The 22,711-nt window shown below is 43.2% G+C and overlaps 1 protein-coding gene across 1 annotated transcript in view; it reads left to right on the top strand.

Annotated features, from left to right (window-relative positions):
• patj (PATJ crumbs cell polarity complex component) overlaps window positions 1–22,711 on the top strand; it is a 135,015-nt gene that overhangs the window by 86,873 nt on the left and 25,431 nt on the right. Inside the window, exons 29-30 of the mRNA XM_040128453.1 lie at window positions 7,525–7,721; window positions 11,429–11,520. Coding sequence (XP_039984387.1) covers window positions 7,525–7,721; window positions 11,429–11,520 — 289 coding nt within the window. The remainder of the gene's footprint in view (window positions 1–7,524; window positions 7,722–11,428; window positions 11,521–22,711) is intronic.

Genomic DNA, 22,711 nt, shown 5'->3' with positions numbered 1-22,711 from the left:
TGTTTCATGGGTTTTCAGTTGAGGTTGAAGCTCCATCAGCCTGCAGCTACACAGACAACACTTGTTAGCAGCTCAAATTCAGTCTGGGTTTTAGTCTCTTCGGGGGATCTGTTAATGAGAAAAGACAAAATAATACCAGCCTTATTCTGCCAAAGGGGAAAATCTATACGGTTTAATGTAGAATCAAGTACAAACATGAGACTACATGACAGATTAGTCCTCCTCGGGTCCATCATCACTGCTGCGGCCAGATGTGTTTCCTCTATGTCCTTCATCCACCTTGTCTCAGCTGCCGTTGCCGTCGGTTCATTTCGGTCACAGCTCACAGATGAGCTCTTCTGAATGATGAGTTGAAGGCTGAGTTTACGTTGTTCTTTTCGATTTGAAGATATTTCTGAATTTCCTTTTGAGAGTTCTGCACAAAACAAGCATGCAGGTCCAGTCCAGTGCAGGACCGGTCTGGTCCGGTCCAGTCCAGTTCAGATGTTCAACATTTGTCAAGAGGAAATTCTTCTTGCGGCAAGGCAGCATAAAACTTAAAAACATGACACACAAACACAATAAAATCACAACAACACAATTGAAAACAATAGAAATTGCTGGTTAGAGTGAAGAGTGTATGATGAAATCAAGATAAAAAATAAAATGCAAATCTCTGTGAGGAACCAGGAGTCACTTTGAAATGTGTTAGAATTAAAAGCTTCTTGGAAACCTGTATCACAGACCAGAGGGCAGGATGTTACATTCCTTCAGATCTGAGACGATGGATTTAGATTTCCATGTGATTTGTCTTATAAATGTCAGACACAGGAGGCTGCTGCCCACCAGTGGTTTTTTTCTCGCTGCCCTGACCTGTTTCATGCATTTAAATTCCTCAAAACTCAGTGAGAAGTCGAAGAGGACTGACTCTATGATGGACCTGTAAAATAACATCATCAGGCATCTGTCAACATGAGAAACATTCCACAGATAATTCGGCCTCTGTTGCCCCTTCTGGCATATGCCTCAGTGTTCATCTGAAAGCTCAATTTACCATCAGTGTAAGGGCCTGTAAGGTTCCTGTATCTCTACAGTTTCTTCTTCTTGTCCTTCAGCATCAGTCTGATGGAACAGAAGAGTTAAATCTGTCTCTCTGTCGTTTCCTCTGAAACACCGGAAAGTCAGAAATGAGTGTTTGACCAGTGAAATCCGTCTCTTTGTAATGATGTTACAACATCGTTTCTCCACCAAACTTTTCCACGTCTTTCCATCAAAATGTTGATTTTATATATGAGAAAGCCAGTCGCAGACTCTTTTTAATGAGGAAGCTGAAGGGGTTTGGGCTCAGTCTTGACATTTTGGAAAAAGCGTATGTCAGCCGGATCGAGAGCATCCTTGTTTTTAATAGCTCTGTCCGGTTTGGGCACTTGACTGTAACAAATAAAAGATGTTAAGACAGGCCGCCAACAAAAGCCATTAGACGACGTCCACGGCACAGCTGTACACAGGAAAGGTCTGACAATCATCAATGACACAACACGCCCCCTCCACCTTGAGTCGGAGTTGCTCCCCTCAGGGCCACGCTACAGGACACCCATGGCAAAGAAAGACATCTACAAGGACTCGTTTATTCCAAAACGCAATTAATTTAGTAAACAAACTACAGCAAACCTAATCTCTCTCGGGGTGAGACCAAAGACAATTTTCCTGCCTCGGCTGGACAATATTCTTTTCATAGAGATGTGTAATAAACAGTACATTATGTATGAATAACCTCAGCTGTTCTGGAGAACCTGACCGATGCAACGCACCTCTGCAGAGACGAGTATTAATATGTAAACGGATGTGATTCTACAAGTTCCCCAAGGATTCAGTTTTATAAAACAGAAGACAAAAAGAATGTGTGTTTGCTGGTACACACCAATATTAATGTCACGAATGAAAAGCATGACGATAAATATTCATAGACAGTCTATGAAAGAGAGAGAAACAAATCTAACACTAAATAAACAATAACTGGAAAGACAGACGAACTAAGCGACTGTAGCTCCTGATCAGTGAAACAGTTTCCTCCAGCAGCCGATAACAACATCAGCTGCTCAGAAGCCGGTTTATCTGTTTGACCTGATGTTCTGCCGTTCATAAGAAGCATCTTACGTTCAGTAACCTTCTGTCCGTCGGCGACGTTCTCTGCCGTTCTTCGAAGAACCAGATTTACGGACTCAATTCATCTACGGTCCACTGAGAATTAGACAGGAAGCGGCAACAGAACGGCCGAGACAAAGTACGACAACGTGCGCGACGACATTCGTCTAAAAGGTCAACTAACGTTAACGTGACTTTCGGTCGCATCTTTCATGCTGCAGTAAGAAGGAACGAGTCGGTTCAGGATCAATGTCGACGGTCAAACATCTAAATCTTCCTCTGGTTGATCACAGAAGAGACATCACCAGGTCGTCTGACGTGTTAGCTTCTCCTCAGTCCAAACCCAGACAGTGGACGGGGTCTTAGTGAACAGGTGAGTGAATCAGCAGCTGAAGGATCAGCCGCTCTGCAGTGGACAGCGGACAGGCAGCTGTGGGGAGGCGAGGTGAGCAGAAACATCAGGGACAGAACGGTTCTGTTCAGACAGACAGAGTCTGGAGGTGATGACTGGATTTACTGAGGAGAGTCGGTCTGTTGTGTTACTGCAGAGCAGAGCCAGAGACGAGAAGGACACCTCGCCGCTAACTGCGCAACAACGATGGCGACAGCTGTAGCATCAAAATGCTAAGAGGATACAAAAACTAAAAATGCAGGACAAAACCTCAAATGTAAAAACAAATCCAAACGACCAAAATTTGTCTAAAGTCTAAAACAAGATCAAAACCAGGAGCCAGTGAATCTACACAGTTTTGTGCATCTTGCCTCAGGTGTCTTCACTTTGGTTGGGGTGTGTGTGTGTGTGTGTGTGTGTGTGTGTGTGTGTGTGTGTGTGTGTGTGTGTGTGTGTGTTTGTGTGTGTTCGTGGAATCTGAAAACCAGGATCCCACTGTACGTGTGCTGTACACTAGACCCCAGGTTAGAATCAGGTTGAGGTTAGGTCGGTGTAAAGGGGCCAGGGAAGTATCAATGACCGATCCCACGAATATAGTAAAACGGGGATGTGTGCGTTTTACACGAGACTGGTGGACGTTTCCGTTACCTGTGGCGTGTCCACCTGAGCCCGGCTCACAGACACACACACAGCTGTCTCTCTGGACCTTATCTTCTTCCTCCAACTCTTTCGTTTTCGGCCTGAATCAGAGGGAATCTGGTTTCCTGCTCACGCTGATGCTTTACTGTGGTTCATTTATGAATCTCTCAGACTGATTCAGTTAAGTTTCCCGACGCTGGTCTTTTCTAAACGAGGTCCTGCCCCCAGCCTGTTCTCTGGGCTTTAAACTAGGGATTAGTGTATGTAGCACGTCTCAGGCTGCTCTGTCTGTCGGGGTGAACTGTACCGAAACATCAGCTGAGCGCAGACCGAGGTCGCGTCGGACTTCTCATCAAACGCTGAAACACCAGTAGACCGTTCTGTGTCGCCCGTCTGGTGTTTTTCCTACTGTCCTGAGTCTTTTCCTGTGCAAACATCGAATCCGCGTATTTTCAGACCCAACTAGCGCCAGAAAACTATGCATTTAAGTTTGTACTCTGTCAGGACAATTCTTAAGCTGCCGTCCATCATAGATCTGCTTGGCCAATCGGTAAATATTCATTTGAGCGACATTGATGCTGCAAGTTCGCCTGTAGTTTTCGGCTTTGGTGGAAATTCCTTAGATTGTGTTTCAAACTGATGACACTGATGGACAAATAAAACGCACGTCCTGCTGTAAAATTTGACAGACTCAGCAAACAAACATATTTCCACAGTTCGAGTTCCACAGAAATGAGTTAGAAACCAGTGAAATAAAGTGACTTTGTGGCACATTTTCTATCCAATCAGTAGCCAAGAATTGTTGTCTTTCTAGGAAACACTGACGGAAACTGACGTCTGTTTATTAGTTTTCACTTAACGTAAGACTACGACATCATTTCTTTTCTTTTTTTCTTAAAAAGTCAAATATAACAAGCAGGTACTTAATACCTGTAGCGACTAACACACACTAATATCAGCGTTCGCAGGTGTTTCATGTAAAAATCGGAGTAATTTACAGCTAAATACCAGGAAATTAGCTGGAAATTACAGGAGCCGTAAAATAAATCGTTACCTCGACTTCTCCGTCGTTTCTGCTCCACCGCCTTCCTTGTCATCATCATGTCTCTGACATATTATTGGTCGATCCAGGACACAGGTGTCCAATCAGTGACTGTCCTGCTGTAAGGACACAGACGGCTGTGGGACGGGATTCGAACCATCGACCCTGACTGCTCTCTGTTTGTTAATGATGACACAGTGTGTGTGTGTGTGTGTGTGTGTGTGTGTGTGTGTGTGTGTGTGTGCGCGGTTTCTATTCCCTCTCTCCTCAATCTCCATCAGTCTCACTCTGTTTCTCTCCTCTATTTCTTGCTCTGTCACTCTCGTTACATTTGTCATCATTATCTCTCTGTCTCTTCATCGTCTCACCTCACATGACGTCTCCTCCTCCTCCTCCTTTCTCTTGCAGTGTTTCTCACTGGAAAAAATCTTTAGTCCATATATATAAAGATTGGGTGTGTGCCGAATGAAACGTAAGCATGTAAAATGTATTTTTAGTGATTTAGAAAAAATGTAGCATAGGAGTGAAATGCGGTGATGGGGGTTTAGGGTAGGGGGGCCAGGCTGGGGGGATTGGGGGGGCTTAGGGTAGGGGTCAGGGTGGGGTTAATGAACGTCTCAGAGCAGAGACACCATATGTGGTGGACGTCCTACAACCCTTCAGCTCAGCAGGACGCCCGCGGTTTAGGTTCGATAGTTAACGACTGGAGTTTCTGTTCAGAAGCCCCAGGTCCAATGTCTCACACACAGACTCCCAACGCAGTCACACACACAGAAACGCTTATTTTCAGATTCAGTGCGACTGACGCGTTCCGCGGGTATCATCCTTTCTGATAATGCTGTTAATGCGGACACCTGCAAAATTGATAGGCTGAAAAAACCGTAACTCAGCATGCAGTGTGCGTAAACCACATCCCAACACCAGCCATCCGTCTGTTTGGTTTATCTGGTTTCGGGATTCAGTTCTTCTCTGCGACCGAGTCCTCCGTGTCTCCTTCGGCTTGAGGTGATTTACTTTGTTCACCTGAACCTGTTTATCTTTGTCCCGCTGTTTGTTCAGATACCTGCAGTTGCCTTCAAATCCCAGAGCGGAGCTGATACAGCAGATGTGAAGTGTTCACATCACAGCCCTTCAGTTTGAAATCACAAAGCCCTTCATTTCTCCAGGGCAGCAGCTGCAGGGAAAGATCAGGAACCATGTGATCTCTCAGCAGACGAGTAAAACAAACTCCAGAAAGTTTGGTTCAACATTCATCTTCACCGTTTTTTAATTTTACTGGATGAGCTGCCGTGTGTTTCTGATGATAACAGTCTAATCCTCCGTCGGCCTGAATGATGTTTTTAATCTCTCCTTCATATTTTGCTCATGTTTTATCTGTTTGTTTATTTCACTGGCTGTTAAAAAGCATTTAGTTTGACACCAGATTTAATTCTCCGCTTGTCTCCTCTTCTCATCCTCCTCTCTTTGGTTTCCTCTGCTTGTCCTCTCTCCTCTCCCTCTTAATATCTCCTCACCTCTTTTCCTTCACCTCTTGAAACCTACTCTTGTTTATTTTGTTATTTTCTCTCTTCCCTCCTGGTCTTCCTCATCACATCTTTTCTCCTCACCTCCTCCCCTTAACCCACCCTTCTTTCCTGCCTTCTCATCCTTCAGCTGTTCTCCTCTTTCCTACCAGTACCTACTTGTCATTTCTGTCTCATTCCAAACATTTGGTCCGTCCCATAGAAACTATAAATCTATAGTAGATAACAATGTAATTACAAGGTTTTTATAAATCTAATACAGCCCCCGTGTGAAAAGAGGCATGTGAACCGCAGCAGAACAGCACACGGTGCTAAAATACAGTCCGATAGTCAGATCTGAGTAACATAGATAAATAGTAGAATCTCCATCCATCCATCCATCCATGTTTTGGCGCTTATCTGATGTCAGTTCGCAGTAGCAGCAGGCAGGCAGTCCAGACGGCCCTCTCCCCAGCCACGTTTGCCAGTTGCTCCAGGGGAGTCCCGAGACGTTCCCAGGCCAGAGGGGAGATGTAATCTGTCCAGCGTGTTCTGGGTCTACCCCGGGGCCTCCTACCAGTGGGAGGAAGCTAGGCGCCCAGGAGGCATCAGATCAGATGCCCGAACCACCTCAACCGGCTCCTTTCAACGTGGGGGAGCAGCGGCTCTACTCCGAGCTCCTCGCGGTCGTCAGAACTCCTCACCCTGTCCCTAAAGCTGAGCCCAGCCACAGCCTGGAGGAAACTCATGAATCTACTTTTTAAATAAAACAAGTCAAACACGACTTTAATTCCTCGGCCTTGGTCTATTTGACCAAAACGGGTCTCTCAAACGACGACGACGACAGAAAGGCTTCTCGGCAACCGGACAAGAAAGCAGGCGGCTGTTTATCTTGTGTGATTAACCCTTCAGAGAGGTCTTTTATTCTTTGTTTGCTAATCAAAAGATTCTTGTCAACTTGTCAGCCCGACCTAATGAACGAGAAGAACCCTCAGAGGCGACCCCGAAACCAACTATTCATACATCAATGTAATTCTCAAACCAATTGAAAGCATTAAATTATATAGCGTATTTTAATTTGTGCGCTGAAAAGCAGAGAAGTTTATCCTGATCCAGACCAGAGTACCGACCGGGCAAAGCAAACAACTTCCCATGGGTCCCAAAAGCTCCAAGTTAATGTCCAATCATTTGATTCTACATCATTTGATTGACCATTCATTTGTTTGAAATTGTTTGGAAAGCCTTGCCCCTCCACTGAAAACTACACTAACAACCTCAATAACTCAGTGTCCTCTTTTAAATCTCTGCTAAAGGCGTATTTTTATAGATTAGCTTTTAATTAGTTTTATACTGACTTTTCATTTTGTCATTGTAGTTTGTTTTATTTCCGTATTTTCTCCCACTGATGTTCATCTTCTCATTGCTTTTATCTTCTCTCACGCCTCTAAAGCACATTGTAACCTTGTTTTTGAAAAGTTTATTATCGTAATTATTATTAATTATAGTGAAGTGTCATTGTTGTGTCAGTCCAGACTCTGTCTTCAGTGTTGATATTTTCACGATTAAAAACACCTCAGCTCACAACGTGCGCTCTCCTTTTGACTGGGATCCCACATCAAGCAGCTGAATCCATAACTGAGCTACAGATATCTTCCAGTGAACCCTTCCTGGGTCACATATACTTGTATATCCCTTCTCTCTCCTTCCTCCTCCCCCTCAGACACTATTATTGTTATGGCCTGTTAAGCCCACTGAGATGTTTGGGGGGTTTTTTTTACGACTTTGGACCGTTAACTTGACTCTTCCTCTCCCTGCTTCTGCTGCAGAGCGTTGGTGTGAGCGTTATGGAGACCTGCGGGGGGAGCTGCTGTGCGTGGAGCTGGAGAAGGAGCGGCAGGGTTTGGGTCTCAGCCTGGCGGGAAACAGGGATCGTTCCCGCCTCAGCATCTTTGTGGTGGGACTCCATCCTGGTGGACCGGCCGCTCGCGACGGACGCATCCGGGTCGGAGACGAGCTGCTGGAGGTAAGAAACTCTCAGGTTACGATCACTACTTTACTTTACATCTCGTTGTGTTACATCAAACCACCTTATATCACATTGGTCCCTTAGTGACACCACCACCATGTTTCTGTGTGTTGTGTATGTATTTTATCACTTTCAAACAAACAAATTAAACATATTCATATACAGTAGGAATATGCATCATGTGACCAATATAGAAATCGGGGCAGTTTTAATGAAGGTATTACAACAGTCCATCCAGATTAACGTTGGGCCAAGTTATAGGACCTTGACATTACAGTGAAGTTACGAGACACCAAATAGTTTCGACCAAACTTTAACAGTAGACGCAGCGGAGCAGAAAAGGCTCATATCAGTGTTTTATAAGGTTGGAGGGTTTGTAATTCAGATCAAAGTATTCGGACCCTTTACTTAAGTAAAAGTACTAATACCACACTGTAAAATTCCCCATTAGAAATAAAAGTCCTGCACTGAAGATGCTGCTTAAGTGAATATATGGAAGTATAATCAAGAAAATGTACTACAAGTATTAAAAGTAAACGTAAAAGTACATTATAATGCAGAGAAATGGCCCCTGTAGTTTTATTTGTTATATCATTAGATTATTAATACTGATACTGTGTTAATGTTTCAGCGGCATTTTACTGCTGTAGCTGATTTTTATCAGTTAAGAAGCTGGAACCATGAAATGTTTGCTTGAAAAATGGCTCATATGATTATTAAAATAGTTACCACTCAACTAATCAATTCATCAACTAATTGTTTCAACCCGACATGTTCTCACTGTTGGACACTATATCAACGCATCATATTTTATAAACGCTTCATATGTTTTATATAGAAAAAAACTGAATGTGTAAAGTAACTTCAGCAAAAGTACAATATTTCCCTCTGAAAGGAAGTGGAGTTGATTGATTGATTGATTGATTGATTATTGAGCATCCTGCGCCTCCGACCAGACACCTGACAGTCACCTTGATGGCTACGTGACAAATCCTAATGTTCACTTCCACAAATTCAGCTGTGACATTGGATACCGTGTCCTCTGTCTCAGCGGCCAAGCATCTTCTATAGATCTCGCCGAAACGAAGCTCTGCGCTTTAAAAAGCCGACTCGACAAATCAGCATCAGACAAGCGAAACGAATCGGGGTTCCTCAGCTGTCAGTGTAACGAGGGCAATGAAAATCAAGAGGAAATTCACACTCGCATTGAGCACACGAAGACCTTTGCATGCTCTGTAAGTTTAACTTTATATATGATATATTAGTCATAGTAGTCATCTTTAATTTAAATATAAAGTCTAAGCTTTGGCCTCTTCCAAATGTCCTGTTTCCAGTCTTCTTTATAAACCTTTGATCATCTGCGTTTAACCGTCTGAGAGTTATTCCTCAAGATGAAATGCAGAATCCCAGTTAAAGATCTCGTTGGTCGTTCTTTCCTCCGGCGGCTGAACGAGACGATTCCGCACCCTCAGCAGTTCACCTCTCAACCCTAACCCTCCCATGTCGCCTTCAGAACTCCACCCGCTCGCAGTAGAAGTAGAAAGCCGCATAGAATACAAATACTCAAGTACCTTGAATTTGGGTAAACGTACTTAGCTACTTTCCACCACTGGTTACATCATTAAGTCATAAACACATCACATCCTATCAAATGATATCACATCGCTTTACATTCCACCATATTAAATCACATTACATCGCATGACATTACGCTGCCTTGTGTCGGAGCTGCAGATGAAACAAAAATCTGCAAAAAATCAATAACCGGTAAATGTGTGTGTCAGCGATGAAGAGAGCAGCTGGAGGGAGATTTCAGTTTTATTCATATAAATATTAAACAGAGAGTCTCTCTCTCCATTTGTCTCTCTGGCTCGCTCGCCCCCTCCTCCTCATTACGGCACCGTCACAGGCTCCATGAAAAATTGATGTTCAGCTGAAGAAAGCCTGGACAATTACACACACACACACACACACACAGAAACACACACACACACACACACACACACACACACACAGAAACACACACACAGAAACACACACACACACAGAAACACACACACAGAAACACACACACACACACACACACACACACACTGAAACATACACACATACTGAAACACACAGACACACACAGACACACACACATACTGAAACACACACACACACACACATACTGAAACACACACACACACACACTGAAACACACACTCAGCTATTTCCATAGAGGAAAGATACATACAGACACATTAGTGCAAAAATCCATATAATCAACATGAGAATGCAGAAACACACACACAGTTGACATTTGTGTGTGTGTAGCGTAGTAGAGACATAAGAGGACATTTTCATCATGTAACTGACTTGTACAAACAGAATGAAAACACACACAGAGAAAGAAAATAGAAACAAGAGAGGCTCTTTTACTAATCTATCTTGGTGTTGTGTGTGTGTGTGTTTAGATGAGATATTGATTTAACATTTGGTGGTTGCTGGTGGATTCTAACTTGCTAGTTTAAGGCCACACAGCTCAGTGACCTTTCAATTAATGCCTGTCTCAGTAAATGTGGCTTTGCGTGTGTGTGCTTCTGTCTTTGTGAGGACCAGTTTGAGTTATGGACCTTATGGAGTGAGGTCGTGTTGTCTGGTCCTCATTACTTCAAATGGCTGTTTGAGGGTTTAGACCTGGTTTTAGGGTTCAGGTTAGAATCAGGTTTGGGTCAGGGTTAGGGTCAGGGGCCGGGGAATGCAGTATGTCAATTAGTGTCCTCACAAAGATAGAAGTACAAGAACGTGTGTGTTTTAGTGTGTGGTCATCATCTCGTTGTCTTTTAGTTTCGTTGTTCCTCAAGAAAATTAAAAATCATGGGACCTGAGTTTAACTATTAAAAAGCAAGTGAAAATCAAAAACGAGTAATGACGACACTGTCTATTGATGATTCTGTTCATAGACAAAGCTGAAGGATTTCTCTGTATGTTCAGTTTTAACTTTTTGAACCATGAGCTACAGTTTTATTTAAAGTTTGGCCACAACTTGGCAAATGACAGACTAAGTTTTTTAAAGGGAAATGTAGTAAATCCAGCTCCTGCAGTAAACAGACACTAGAGACTTTTTTTCAAATGTTAATGTTCTGTTACTTTTTATTTCATCACTGTAAAAGACAGGGATGGCATGTGCAAAAGTTTTTTGCACCCGACTAAGTGATTTTTAAAAACGTTTTTAAAATGTTTCGCTAATCAGAACAAACAGCGTACTCGCGACCCATGCACGAGCACAGAGGATCCCTCAAGAACCCACAGATTTATCTGCAATTTGCGAGCAATAACCGTTAGTGAAACATGACGCTACCGGCCTCTGCAGTCTGGCTAGTCATGTGACCAAAACTGCCTGTTGCACCGTTGCAATTGTACTAATGTAACAAACTATTTTAGTCTCGCCCACACTCGTTCTGAACCACTCAGAACAAACGCCAGGGAGACGTGTCGATTTCTTACCAAGAATCAACGAACCAGATGACAGGACTCTACGTTGGTCAGTTTCTGCTGCTGATCGTAAAACAGACTACAACATACTCAAGAATCAGCGATTTTTATGGGATGATATTTCACACTGACCCCGATGTTTGTTATTTGGTTGTGAATGTATAGGGTTTTTTTTTTGTGTGTAAATAAAGTAAACTAACAGTTTCTGTCTGTTTTTCTGGCAGATTAACAACCAGATTCTTTATGGGCGGAGTCACCAGAACGCCTCGGCCATCATTAAGAGCGCCGCCTCCAAGGTGAAACTCATCCTGCTCAGGTAGGACTGCAAGACAAGCACGCTTGTCTGTTTAAAGGCATGGCCTCGTAGCTACGGAGTGTTTGGTGGTGGGTTGTGGGGGTGGGGGATGATACCATTTGGATAATTCTGAAAGGAGGACCTGAGTACCACCACCCCACCAAGCAATAATGAGCTGGTTTGAACCTTTGGCAGCATCAGGCCGCCCTGGACCCGAGCCTTTGGCTGAGCTTGTGGGCAAGAAGTCCATGGAGGTCCAAGAAAGGACAAGAGATGTCAGGGAACGACACAAAGCTGGCAAGAGTTGGTTCTCATTAGCTTAGGTGTTGATAGAGCAGTGGTGCCCAAAATGGGTTCGTGGGGGACAGGTCGAGGGGGCTGCAAGATTCACCCTATCACTACATTTTTTGTGCATTTCACCATATTTAAGAAGTTGGCGAAATGGATGGAAAGATTTGAGATGGTAAATTGAGAAAAACTTATTAAATTCAAATTGTGAGCCCTCAACACTGTCCACCGACAAAAGTACAATCTGTCTGGGTCTGAGGTGCGGACTGATGTATCCGATACTGAAGTTTTTCCTGACCAAGAAATATGTTGATTTAAGAGTTGTTATTTCTGTAAGTTCACTTACAACAACCTGTTCAGCTGCTAACTTTTCAGCAACACTTTGAGACATTTTTGTATTCTTACTTCTTTATGAATGTAGCCAGCTAGGTAGCTATGTAGGAATACGACGTTCCCATTCTTAAACCTGTGCAAATGCTTGATTTCGGGCTATATAATTAAGCTAACGTCGACAAACCCAGCCAAGTCCCTCTCCTGGCATTTAACATTTGTCAGAAGTCTTTCTTCTTTTTTTCTTTTAGATGGATGGAAGGCTTGTCAAGCAACAACACTTAACGACATGCACCCTACACATTGAATGAATCTAGTATAAACAGCAAAAAACCAAAAAAAGAAGCACAAACACAACCAAACCTTTGGCAATAATAATAATGTACTGTGTGATTATAATCCCCTAAATCCCACAGAACCAACAAAACAAGAAAAATACCCCACCTCAAAAGTTCGTTCTGGGTTTTCCACTGTGGGCTGGTAAATCCTCGTTGTCACATACGTGTAAATATCAGCAGCTGTTTGACAGATGACACACGGCAACAAGAAGAAGTGAAAAATATCTCCAACAACAAGAAGCTCTTGTTGTGGCATTGTTCACGTAAACTCAGCTAAAGTTACATGTCGATTTAGCCAAGTTCAAATTGATCTTTACCCATAAATATTCCGAACACAGTTTGTCCATTAATTCAATCGTCCTCGCTTGTTCAGAGCAGCGGCTGGTTTTTGATGTTTTTAGTTTTACTTTCCACAGTCAGACAGCAACCACGTTGGCTCTGAGCTGTCGGTTTCGTTCAGGAAGCCTCCAGCTTCCAGCTGGTGCAGCATCAGGAAGCTTGGACGGTACCCTCTGAAGGTGTGGTTTTACCCGTTTCATTGTTTTTCAGCGCTCCCTGATCAATTCTATTCTCGTCTACATCCCAGCCTCTGCCGCTGCGATGGCCCAATTTCAGCACGAGGATCAATACAGGTTCATTTAATAAAATCCAGAGAATCAGTGAAAGCAAAGGCAGAGGAGTTACAGAGGGAATGAAGACAGAGTTGGTGGTGGAGCAGCTGCCAGCTCCCGCAGCTCTCTGCTGGCTGAATAAGACGCTTTCAGCGATGTAAACACACCTCTCTCTCCATCACCACCGTGTGAAAGGATCAGTTCTCTATTCTGTTCAGATAAAAGGGAGCTTCTGACCAAATGAAAGTCAAATCAGTGTGGAAGAAAAAGCACAAATCCCCTCAGCTCGTCTTCGTCCATTGGCTCAGGGAGTTTTGGTGATGGCAGCACGTTGGGCACCATGATAATTGAAAAGAGAGTTTCTGTTTAGGAAACACTTCACGTTCTCTTCTCCCTGAACACATTGCTCCCTGCCAGCCTCCACCTGCATAGAAAAACACTCTCCTGTAACATTAGCAATCCTTGCTCCGGATCCTTTATGTCCTCCCTTCTCGAACAGTCATCCTCAGTTCAGAGTGACAGCAATTTTCCTTGGATTACTGCAAGCGTCCTCAAGTTTGATGGGTTTTCTCACACATGAATTCTTATCTGAAAATGAAGGAAGGTGTAAATGCATTTCTTTCAACAGTGCCCGTTGCAAATTCGGACAGTTTTAGCCTCACCAGAAGCAGAGCCTAAGGGTATCAGTTGGTCTGTTGAGGCCTCAGCATGTAGGACTAGTTCTTGTGACGTGTTATCGGACCAGGTCTAAAGGAAAAGACGAGCACCTTTCAAACACAGAGGCAAGTTGCCCTTGATGTGGATCATTACACAGTCAGCCATAATGGCCTGACTGGAGCGAGTCCTCCTTTCCCTGGATCTCTACAACAGAGGTGATGATTGCAAAGTTAGTAAAATCTGTGGAGTCCCAATAGCCACATTTATGCGAAAATACGCCAGGTTTAGATAAACCAGAATTATCCTATAAACAGACAGATGAATTTCTGTTTCATGCCATCAAAGCCCTCGTCTTTATAATGGAAGAAAAGAAAAGAATGAATATATCTCATCACAGTTTTCATTAACAAAGTTAAAGGTACCTTTGGAGTTTTTGACCAGTAGTAGAGCTACAGAGCATCGCTTTTATGAGTGGGGCCTCGTTTTGTTTGTATCGGCAGGCAGCGCAATTCAATTTCTGTCGCTGGTTTCAAATTATTCCACTGATCAACAGGTGGTGCACAGGCACACTTTTTACTGAATGTTCACTTTGTTTTCACAGGAAAAATAGTACTAGTCTGTACTCAAAAACACTCAACAAGCTCTTGAAGAAAAGGACAAAATGTTGTCGCTGCTCTCCAGCTGTCTCCAACTGGACTAAGGGCATTTTTAAAGCTTTAGAGCCAAATATGAGCAGGGATTCCTCAGGACAGTCCCATGATTCGGTCAATCGTAAGACACACACAGATCTTTGCAGGCAAAAAACAGAAGGAACAACAGCAAGATTATGTCTCAGGCTGTAACCTGAAATTGAGCTTTCACTGGAGCACCTGTGGAGCATGATGCACGCAGACCTCTCCGTGCTGAAAGTATTTAGCTCGACTCTAAGAAAACAGACAGGGACACAGTGCTACAGACAGCAGCCTCCTGAAACTTCAAAGTCCAAATTAAAACCTGCTGTCTGATCTGAAGGAAGAATCACAGGCAGCTGAGACGAAGCTCTGTGTTCAGTGTCAAACCGTCACAAAGCTCTCGGTTTAAGAATCTCAACTGCTGAATTTGGAGTTGATGAAAGCCAACAGGAGGAGACAGTCCCTCACATGAAAAGACGAGCCCTTTGAGACTTGAGAGGAGCTAGGGATTGGGAAACTGAAACAGAAGATTAAACTCTCACAGCCCTCCTCTTCCTCGACTCCAAAAAAAAATAGCTTTCTGCTGCAGGGATTGATTTGCAGCTTTGAAGTGAGCAGGTGTGGGGTATTTTACCAGGGTCTCATTAAGACCAAAGCCTCCCACGTCAGGACGGGTTAGCTTCTCTGTCAGACAGGATTTAAAGTGCTGGCCAACCAGGACTCTGCTGCCACGCAAGAGTCAGGGAAGATGATGGCACTCGAGTTATTCCATGTTTTCATTCATGGAAGCAAGGGCATGATTTCCACTGGGGATTGGGGGGAACATTCCATCTCACTTTTCCATCTCACAGATTTTGTAACTGTCCAGCTGCCAAAAATCCACGTGTGAAGAGACGCCGCTGATAAAAAGGTTCCATTATTACTGTGCTCTCGGAGCAACGATCTTAACGAACAGCAGCAAGTGGCGCAGCCAGTGCTGAATGAACCTTTTTTGCCCTGAGTTTCACCTCTCAGGCTACATACAGGCTGCCCTACCTTATTGGTGAAGGTTGTTGATGCTTTATGCAGCCTGAGCACTTTGCTGTTGGTTAATATTTTTACTTACAATTAATATTTCTAGTAAAAAGGAATGTAGAATTTTACACCACAGACAAAACAGTAAAGGTCTGAGTCTGAGCTCTTTGTAGCACAGATGGAAATACAACACAATCTGTCATGAAAGATAGTGTTACATCTGAAACCTGTTTTACCAGGCATCTAACTAAAAACAGCATCATGAATTACCAGGTCAAAAAACCAGAAAACAGAAACCCAAAAAGATTAAGTGCTAATAAAGATCTCAATAGGTTTATCGTAAGAGTGTTGCATGACATGGTTTTTCATAGTTTTATATGGTTGTTAGGGTTACAATAACATAAAACAAATGCATCGTTGAACATTTCATTAATGCAACTTGTCAGTAAATATGAATATATCTATATACATTCCCGGGGTGTTTCAGTCTGCATGCGAGTCGCTCCGGTCAAAGAGCTTTAGAAAATCAACACAGTGACCTGACAGGCAGAGATCTCTGTCTCAGTCAGTCAGTCTAATGAAATCTGGAGATACTGACGCCACTTTCAGCACAAAATTTCCTTTCAACTGACCTTTGTAGTTGCGACGGTATCTCAAAAACCACTGAATAAAAATCTATGTAATTTGCTGTAAATATTTTCCCCCAAAATGAAACTTTTCAGTCATGGACGCTCACAGTTTTCCTTTAGCGCCACCTGTAGTTATAGGCGCAATTGACAAGATCCAGTATATACGTAGGTTGCAGGAGATATTCCTGCTCTGCAGAGGATGAACACTTTAGATTTCAATGAAGTGTCCTCCAGCCCCACCTTCAGGGCAAGCTTTCCATGTTTAGCTCCACTATTGGTGAGGCCGTGAGAAAAGATAGATCATCGGTGTGTTGATTTGTTCAGTCTGTAATGAACCCTGCCGCCTCTGCAGCTGAATATTTAGACATTTGCGTCGTCGGTCTGACAAACGGAGACGGATGAGTGTGTCAGTCAGAAGTGACACTCTGCTAAAGAGCTCCGTCACTCTGACTGATGGGCTGTTCGTTGTGTTGAGGCTGGTGAGACGCCCACGTGTCAACGCGCAACATAAATCACCATCACAACAAGGCGTTACTGCTGCTACTGAGCTGCAACCGTACCGCCGTGCACATCAGGAGTCACTTTCTATTCAGTGCTGCTGCAGAATCGTCAGATGATATGACCTTTGTTTTGTGTGTGCGTCGTTTATCATCATGCATCACCACCTCTTCATTACGTTCGAAAGAACTCCAAATTCCTTTAGGGGCCAAAGGACACCCCGGCGTGTATTTATGTTTTAAATGATATACAAACGGCCACATTTCTAGCTTCACATTCTGAAGGCGAAACAGAGAGGAGAAGAAAAACCTGTAGCGAAACGACACAGACACAGAATGTATGAGAACCTTAAAGAAATGAATCCTTTTAATTATTTAGCTTTTACACGATTCTTCTTTTAAATGTCGGTTTATGCAAAATGGTGCCGTATAAATAGTGATTATTAGTATTACATTTCTTGATTATGACCATAAAAAACAAAATTCAGAACAAAGAAAGGAAAACTTAATTAATTATTGGTGATGCATAATTTGTTCATACAGAAGTAAAACGCTCTGTAGAGTTCCTGTGTCGGGGAATCCTCCATGAATGAGCCCACATCTTATCAGACTCCATGGGTTCGTTTGATATTAAATGTTCATTTGCCCGTGGAAAGTCAGCCTGGTAGTGCTTAAAGAACACCGTCTTTCAGTTTGGGATCCCCAAAGTCAGTAAGATTCATCGTCTGGGTAGCACAAATTTCGACCACATATGTAACTGGCTAAATGAAACGTATGCAGACGGCGTTGTTATTTACTGTATGTACTGGATCTCTGCCTTATTTCAGATTCCCACCTACAATCGGAGAAACGTGTTAAAATGGTGAGCGCGGTTGTAAAAGCAGACTCAGGCACAGTTAGACTCACTAGAGACGGTTTACTGTTTTATGCTGCAGAAAGATTGAACTACTCTAAAATCTTTTTACGTTTACGCTGTTGTGTTACTTCTTGGTCGCAAGCAGCTTTTGAAACAATCTGGCCGCCTACAATGTGACTATAATCGAGGAATTAAAATTTTGGACAGGAAGCCGATAAGATCTCACCACTGCCATGTTCTTAAGAAATTAAACGTGTTAGGTTTTTAGCATTTTCATTCAATTTGTTTTCTTAAAAACGCCTGAAAAAGCAGGTTCCTCAGCTGCTCCGTGAGCCGCCGGTTCCTCTCGGTTTCTCGCTCAATCGGTCGCAGTGCTTCCATCGGGAACGGTAAGGTGCCCTTTAGTAAATCCTCATTTGGCAGATGGCTTCTTCTGTTTGGAGATCAACATGTGAAATTCGAGTCTCACAACAACAGGATTGTCATTGTGTTTTATGGAACTTTTATTGAGTCACTGTAAATTGTTTGTCTTTTGTGCTTCTACATATGGTTGAGATTTGTGGATTCTAAAGGCCTATCAAGGGACCGACATTTCAAATGATCTTAGACTGTAAATTCTGTGAAATGTATAAATACTGGTCCCCATACAAATAACCATCGAACCTTAAATAAATACATATGGAACATTTAACCCATATGTTAAACATCTTCTAAGACATCTTCAGTAACACATGTACGAAGCAAAAAGAAAGACAACAATCATAATATTACACACACATCTACAGAATTCCAAGTAGCATATGTGTGTGTTACGTTTGTAAAATTTCTAACATATTGTACAGCAATTGAAAGTATTGAACAGCAGAAGAAAGAAACCGTTGATACTGATTTTATATCCTGATAGGGGAGTTTTCGTGACACCTTACTTCACAATTTCCCTCTAACTTTCAATAAGTTTCCCAGAGAGAATCGTGTAATGTTTGTACGAACTTTTAAATTTAACTGACTTCAACTGAATGATAATTCTTAAATTTAATTTCCGTTTTTATCACAATCGGTGAATGAAAAAATAAAGGATTCGGTTTAATTAAATTTGGTTCACAATGTGTAGGAAGGAAACAAGACTTGTGTTACAAACTCAGGGAGGACGGTGTCGTTTCTGAGCGATGGACCCACGACTCTCTACATGAGTCTTGATGGATTTTTCTCCAGCATGAACATTTTTTAACCAGCGTGGTTATTTTAGATCGGTGCTCTCTTTTGAGGAACATCCAGCACTGAGAAGTCCACTTCTCTGAGGTCAGCACTGAACTCTGGCTGACTGAACAGAATCAGGTGGACGTGACCTGTTCAGGTGGAGGTGACGTCTGGTTGGACCTCACCACAGACGATGGGCTTCCTCCCATGATTCCCTCTGTGCGTCACATTTCTGCAGCTTCTGTTCAGACCATGTTTTTTCCTGACACGATGATGATGAGGGGGTTTTTTGTTTTGTTTTTTTGTTTTTTGTTTTTTTTTTGTTCCTGTCGGCTGATTGAATCCGGGCCGATTGTGTCGGGGCAGGAGGACACTGCCGCTCTCGCCGTGTTCAGCCAGGTGACAAAATCTCGTTAAAGTCGTGTCCATGGGCCGCCGCTGAATGATTTATCGCTGGATAAAGGTCGCCACGGCAATGAGCAATGGAACGTCAACGGCGCGGGAGCCTCGCAGCACATCGCCATGGCAACAGGAACGGTTAAGTGTCACACTGCTGGCCCGGCGGGACCGTCGTGATGTATGTCCCTCTGCACGTCTCACTTACTGCGTGATAATATTCAGTCTCCAAAGCAATGAAATAATCATTGTACGACAGAAGGCGTAGAATGGAGACTAAAAACCGCGTCAGGCATCACAAAACTAGTCAGTGAAAGAAGATTTATCAGTGTTTGAAATCCACAAGTATAGTTACACACTACATACGAACAACAACGACATATAACATTACCTTAATTTGTCATTGTGTGGAGAAATCCCCATGTCAGGGTGTTTTCCTACATCCACCATATTCTGAAACCTTCATCTGACCGACACACAGAGGTGACAGAGGTGAGAACTTTATCATGTTTGTCTTTGGAGAAATTCAGTCCGTGTACGGTGTCTGATTGAGCAGAACACGTGTGGATACGTCAGGAACATTAGCATAAAAGTCTGTCCTCTGTCTTCTTGACAAACCGCTTTAACCACATTAACAGACGGATGAACGCAGCAACGCTACCTGCTCCGTGTCTGAAAGGGGCTGGTGTTCACAGTCAGACCCCTTTATGTCCTCCTCCACCTGCTTTTGGCCACGTCACAAAGGTGAATTTCTTCTTGTGGAACGTCCTGTTGACGCAGGGTCGTCGGTTCATTCAGCCTGATTTCCATTGCTTCCCTGTAATAAGCTGAAAACAAGTTGAACCTTATTATCTGAGGGGGTGAATCTGTTGACGTGTGGATGTAAAACTGAAGAACCTGCTCAGGTGGGTGATGGGCTGACAGTGTCTGTCTCGCACGACTGAAGCCGGAAGTAACAGCCTGATCCATTAATCCTGTTTCCCGCCGGCCTCACCTTGACCAAGGAGACAAAATCACATTAAGAGTAATGGGGAACGGGTCAGTAACTGGGCAAAGACAATAACTGGTAATGGAGGGACGATGTGGAGGGTGGGAAGACACCCAAAAGAGGTAGAGGAAGGAGACGGTGAGGGACAGATGGAATAAAAAAGAGAAGACCGAGTTTGGAGGGCAGATACGGAAAGTCCCACCTTCTGCTTTCTTGGTGTTTCGAGACATGGACATGGAGAGAATTTGATTTTATTGGTCGGACTTCTTCATTATAAAGTTTTACTGTGTTAACAGAATAAATGTTGTGACTTGTATCAGTCAGAGAGACCGAATACCTTCACATTATTTTACAGAGAGTTCAGTTAGACCGCAGACAATCCGTGACAGTTCTAGTCCACAACATGAACATTACTTTGTTGATTCTTGAAGTATCAAGCGACAGAGTTTTTCCTCATCCGATTCGGGCTCTGAGCACCGAGGGTGTCGTGGGCTGTTCAGATTGTTCAGCCCGTTGAGCCAGATTTGTGAAATTGGACAAGATAAAGAAAAATTGACTTGACATGAGAGAATGTGAGAAATCTTAAAATAAGATCTGTATGTGAGTGTAAATATCTGACACATCAATGATGAAAGCTACTGTTCTGTTTTTCATCAGTCAGAAAACCGATATGACGGCTGCCTAACATGCATCTAAACGTAGTAACATGGAGCTTAAACCGCAACACTGTCGTCATGGTCACAGATTCTCTATATAGCGTTTTAATAGATTCCTGTGTTTTACAGAAGAAGATAAAAAAGAACTGAAACAACAGTTATGAATGAAAGATTGGTCTGATAACATTTTGTTAAACTGGGATCAGATCCAACAGGACGTGAGTGTTTTATGTGACGTCCACCGTCTGATCTCAAACACTCAAACGACCTTAATGCGTCAGACCCAGTCTGTTACAAGCTGGAAGTGTGGAGTTTGAAAGCCGAGGCTGTTTACCAGGCAGGGAGGCTCTGATGAAAGACACTGTCCAGTTGCATTTTTGGGAGATTGACCCGCACTAGAAACCAGGAGTCAGGATATCTCCACCTCCCCTGAACTGATTTGGCCCATTCAGTTTTAAACCTGTCTCTCACAAGCGTTCTTTTAATGTGTTCAGGGCCTGTCTGTGTTTTTCTACCTGTTAAAAACGTAAAGTGGACACATCAGAACAGTTTGATGGGCAGCTGCACCTAAAACAGGACTTTATTTTAAACATTACATGCAGCAGACCAGAGCAGGACTGGATTTTGTCTGCTTCTCCTTGTGAATTCATCTAGTTTTTCTTCCTTTTCATCTTTAATTTAGCCCTTTAATGTCTCTTTTATAAGGGAGATGTAAACTAAAGACGAGGAAATCATTATCTAATCATTGATGCTTTTATAGAGAAATTTTAATTGGGCTGAGAGAATGGAGATGGCATCTTTTGACAGAACAGATAATAATCATAGAGTCTGTTGATGGAGAACGGCTGATAATAATTTTCTTTAGAGAAGTTCAGTACGTCGTTCAGCCCCAGTTTCCTTCCTGATCAGCCTCCAGACACGGTCCAGTATGTCTGGGAAGGTTCCTACCGGTGTCATGTCCTCTTCTTTCTGCGTGAAACTGCATGAAATGAAAGGAGCTGAACTGGTCACTCTGCACGTTCAGTCTGAAGGAGTCGAGGGGGCGACGTTTCTCGACCCTGAACGCAACACGAACACATACAAAGCTGCAGAAAATGAAAAGCAATGTTTGTGAAAAGTATGTGAAAAACGGAACTTCCCTCCGGGCTTTTTTTTCTCTAAGGAAACTGCAGAAGGTTATTTGTGAACAAGCAGCTTTGGTGGAGCAATAAAAGCAGAGCAATAAAGTAATAATGATGTTCTAAGAAAGAGTTTCCACGTAGTGCCTGCATCAACGATAAAACAATCTGCTACTCGCTACAGATTGTTTTGGGGAAAACAAAACAAAATAGTGAGTCAGATTTTGAACAGGAGACCACGTCCTGTCACAGACCCGCACCTGTTCACTTCTTTATTTGCCTTAACTGCAATCTTTCCCTAACTTTAACCAAGTCTTTTAGTTGCCTCGTCTTAACAGCTGTTCCGTAACTGTAGCTGTACTATAACTATATATACTATAACTATAACTATAACTATAACTAACTATACCATAACTGCCTTGCACAGATATTGTAGAAAGCAAGAAACTGTCCAATGTCAACCTTCTCCTTTGGTGACCAGCGTCATTAATGCCCATGGTTTTGGAAAGACAACACACACCGGTGAAATGTTTGGCTGTATCTCAGTTCCGCCCCTCGCTGTTTGATTGACAGGGGATCTCTATGACTTTCAGCGCAGAGGAACGAATGAGCACTGAGCACCAATGATGCGGAATAAATATGAAAACAGAATGAGGATCTTGCTTGTGTGCTTGTGTCCACTTTGGCTCCGGTGTTTTCATTTCCTCTGATGCTAATCTGGGAGCCCCACAGATGGCTCCATTTACTGCTGATGCCTCAAATCAAACGAGCCGGCTTCAAACGGCTCCACGGCGGGTTTGAAGTGCCCTGGTGGCGGATTCCTACCATATGCTGTCACGTAGCAGATGTCCTCAGGGCCTCCCTCTCGGCCCCCTCCTTGGTTTCCGACGGCAGACTTGGGGGGTTGTGTTGTTGGTTAAGTTTTCTGCTCCGTTACCCAGAAGGCTAGGCGCTGTGGTTGTTGAG

This window comes from Xiphias gladius, chromosome 6 (assembly GCF_016859285.1).
Source record: "Xiphias gladius isolate SHS-SW01 ecotype Sanya breed wild chromosome 6, ASM1685928v1, whole genome shotgun sequence".
NCBI lineage: Eukaryota > Metazoa > Chordata > Actinopteri > Istiophoriformes > Xiphiidae > Xiphias > Xiphias gladius.
Note: the sequence above shows the minus strand (reverse complement) of the source record. Positions and strands in the feature narration are given on the sequence as shown.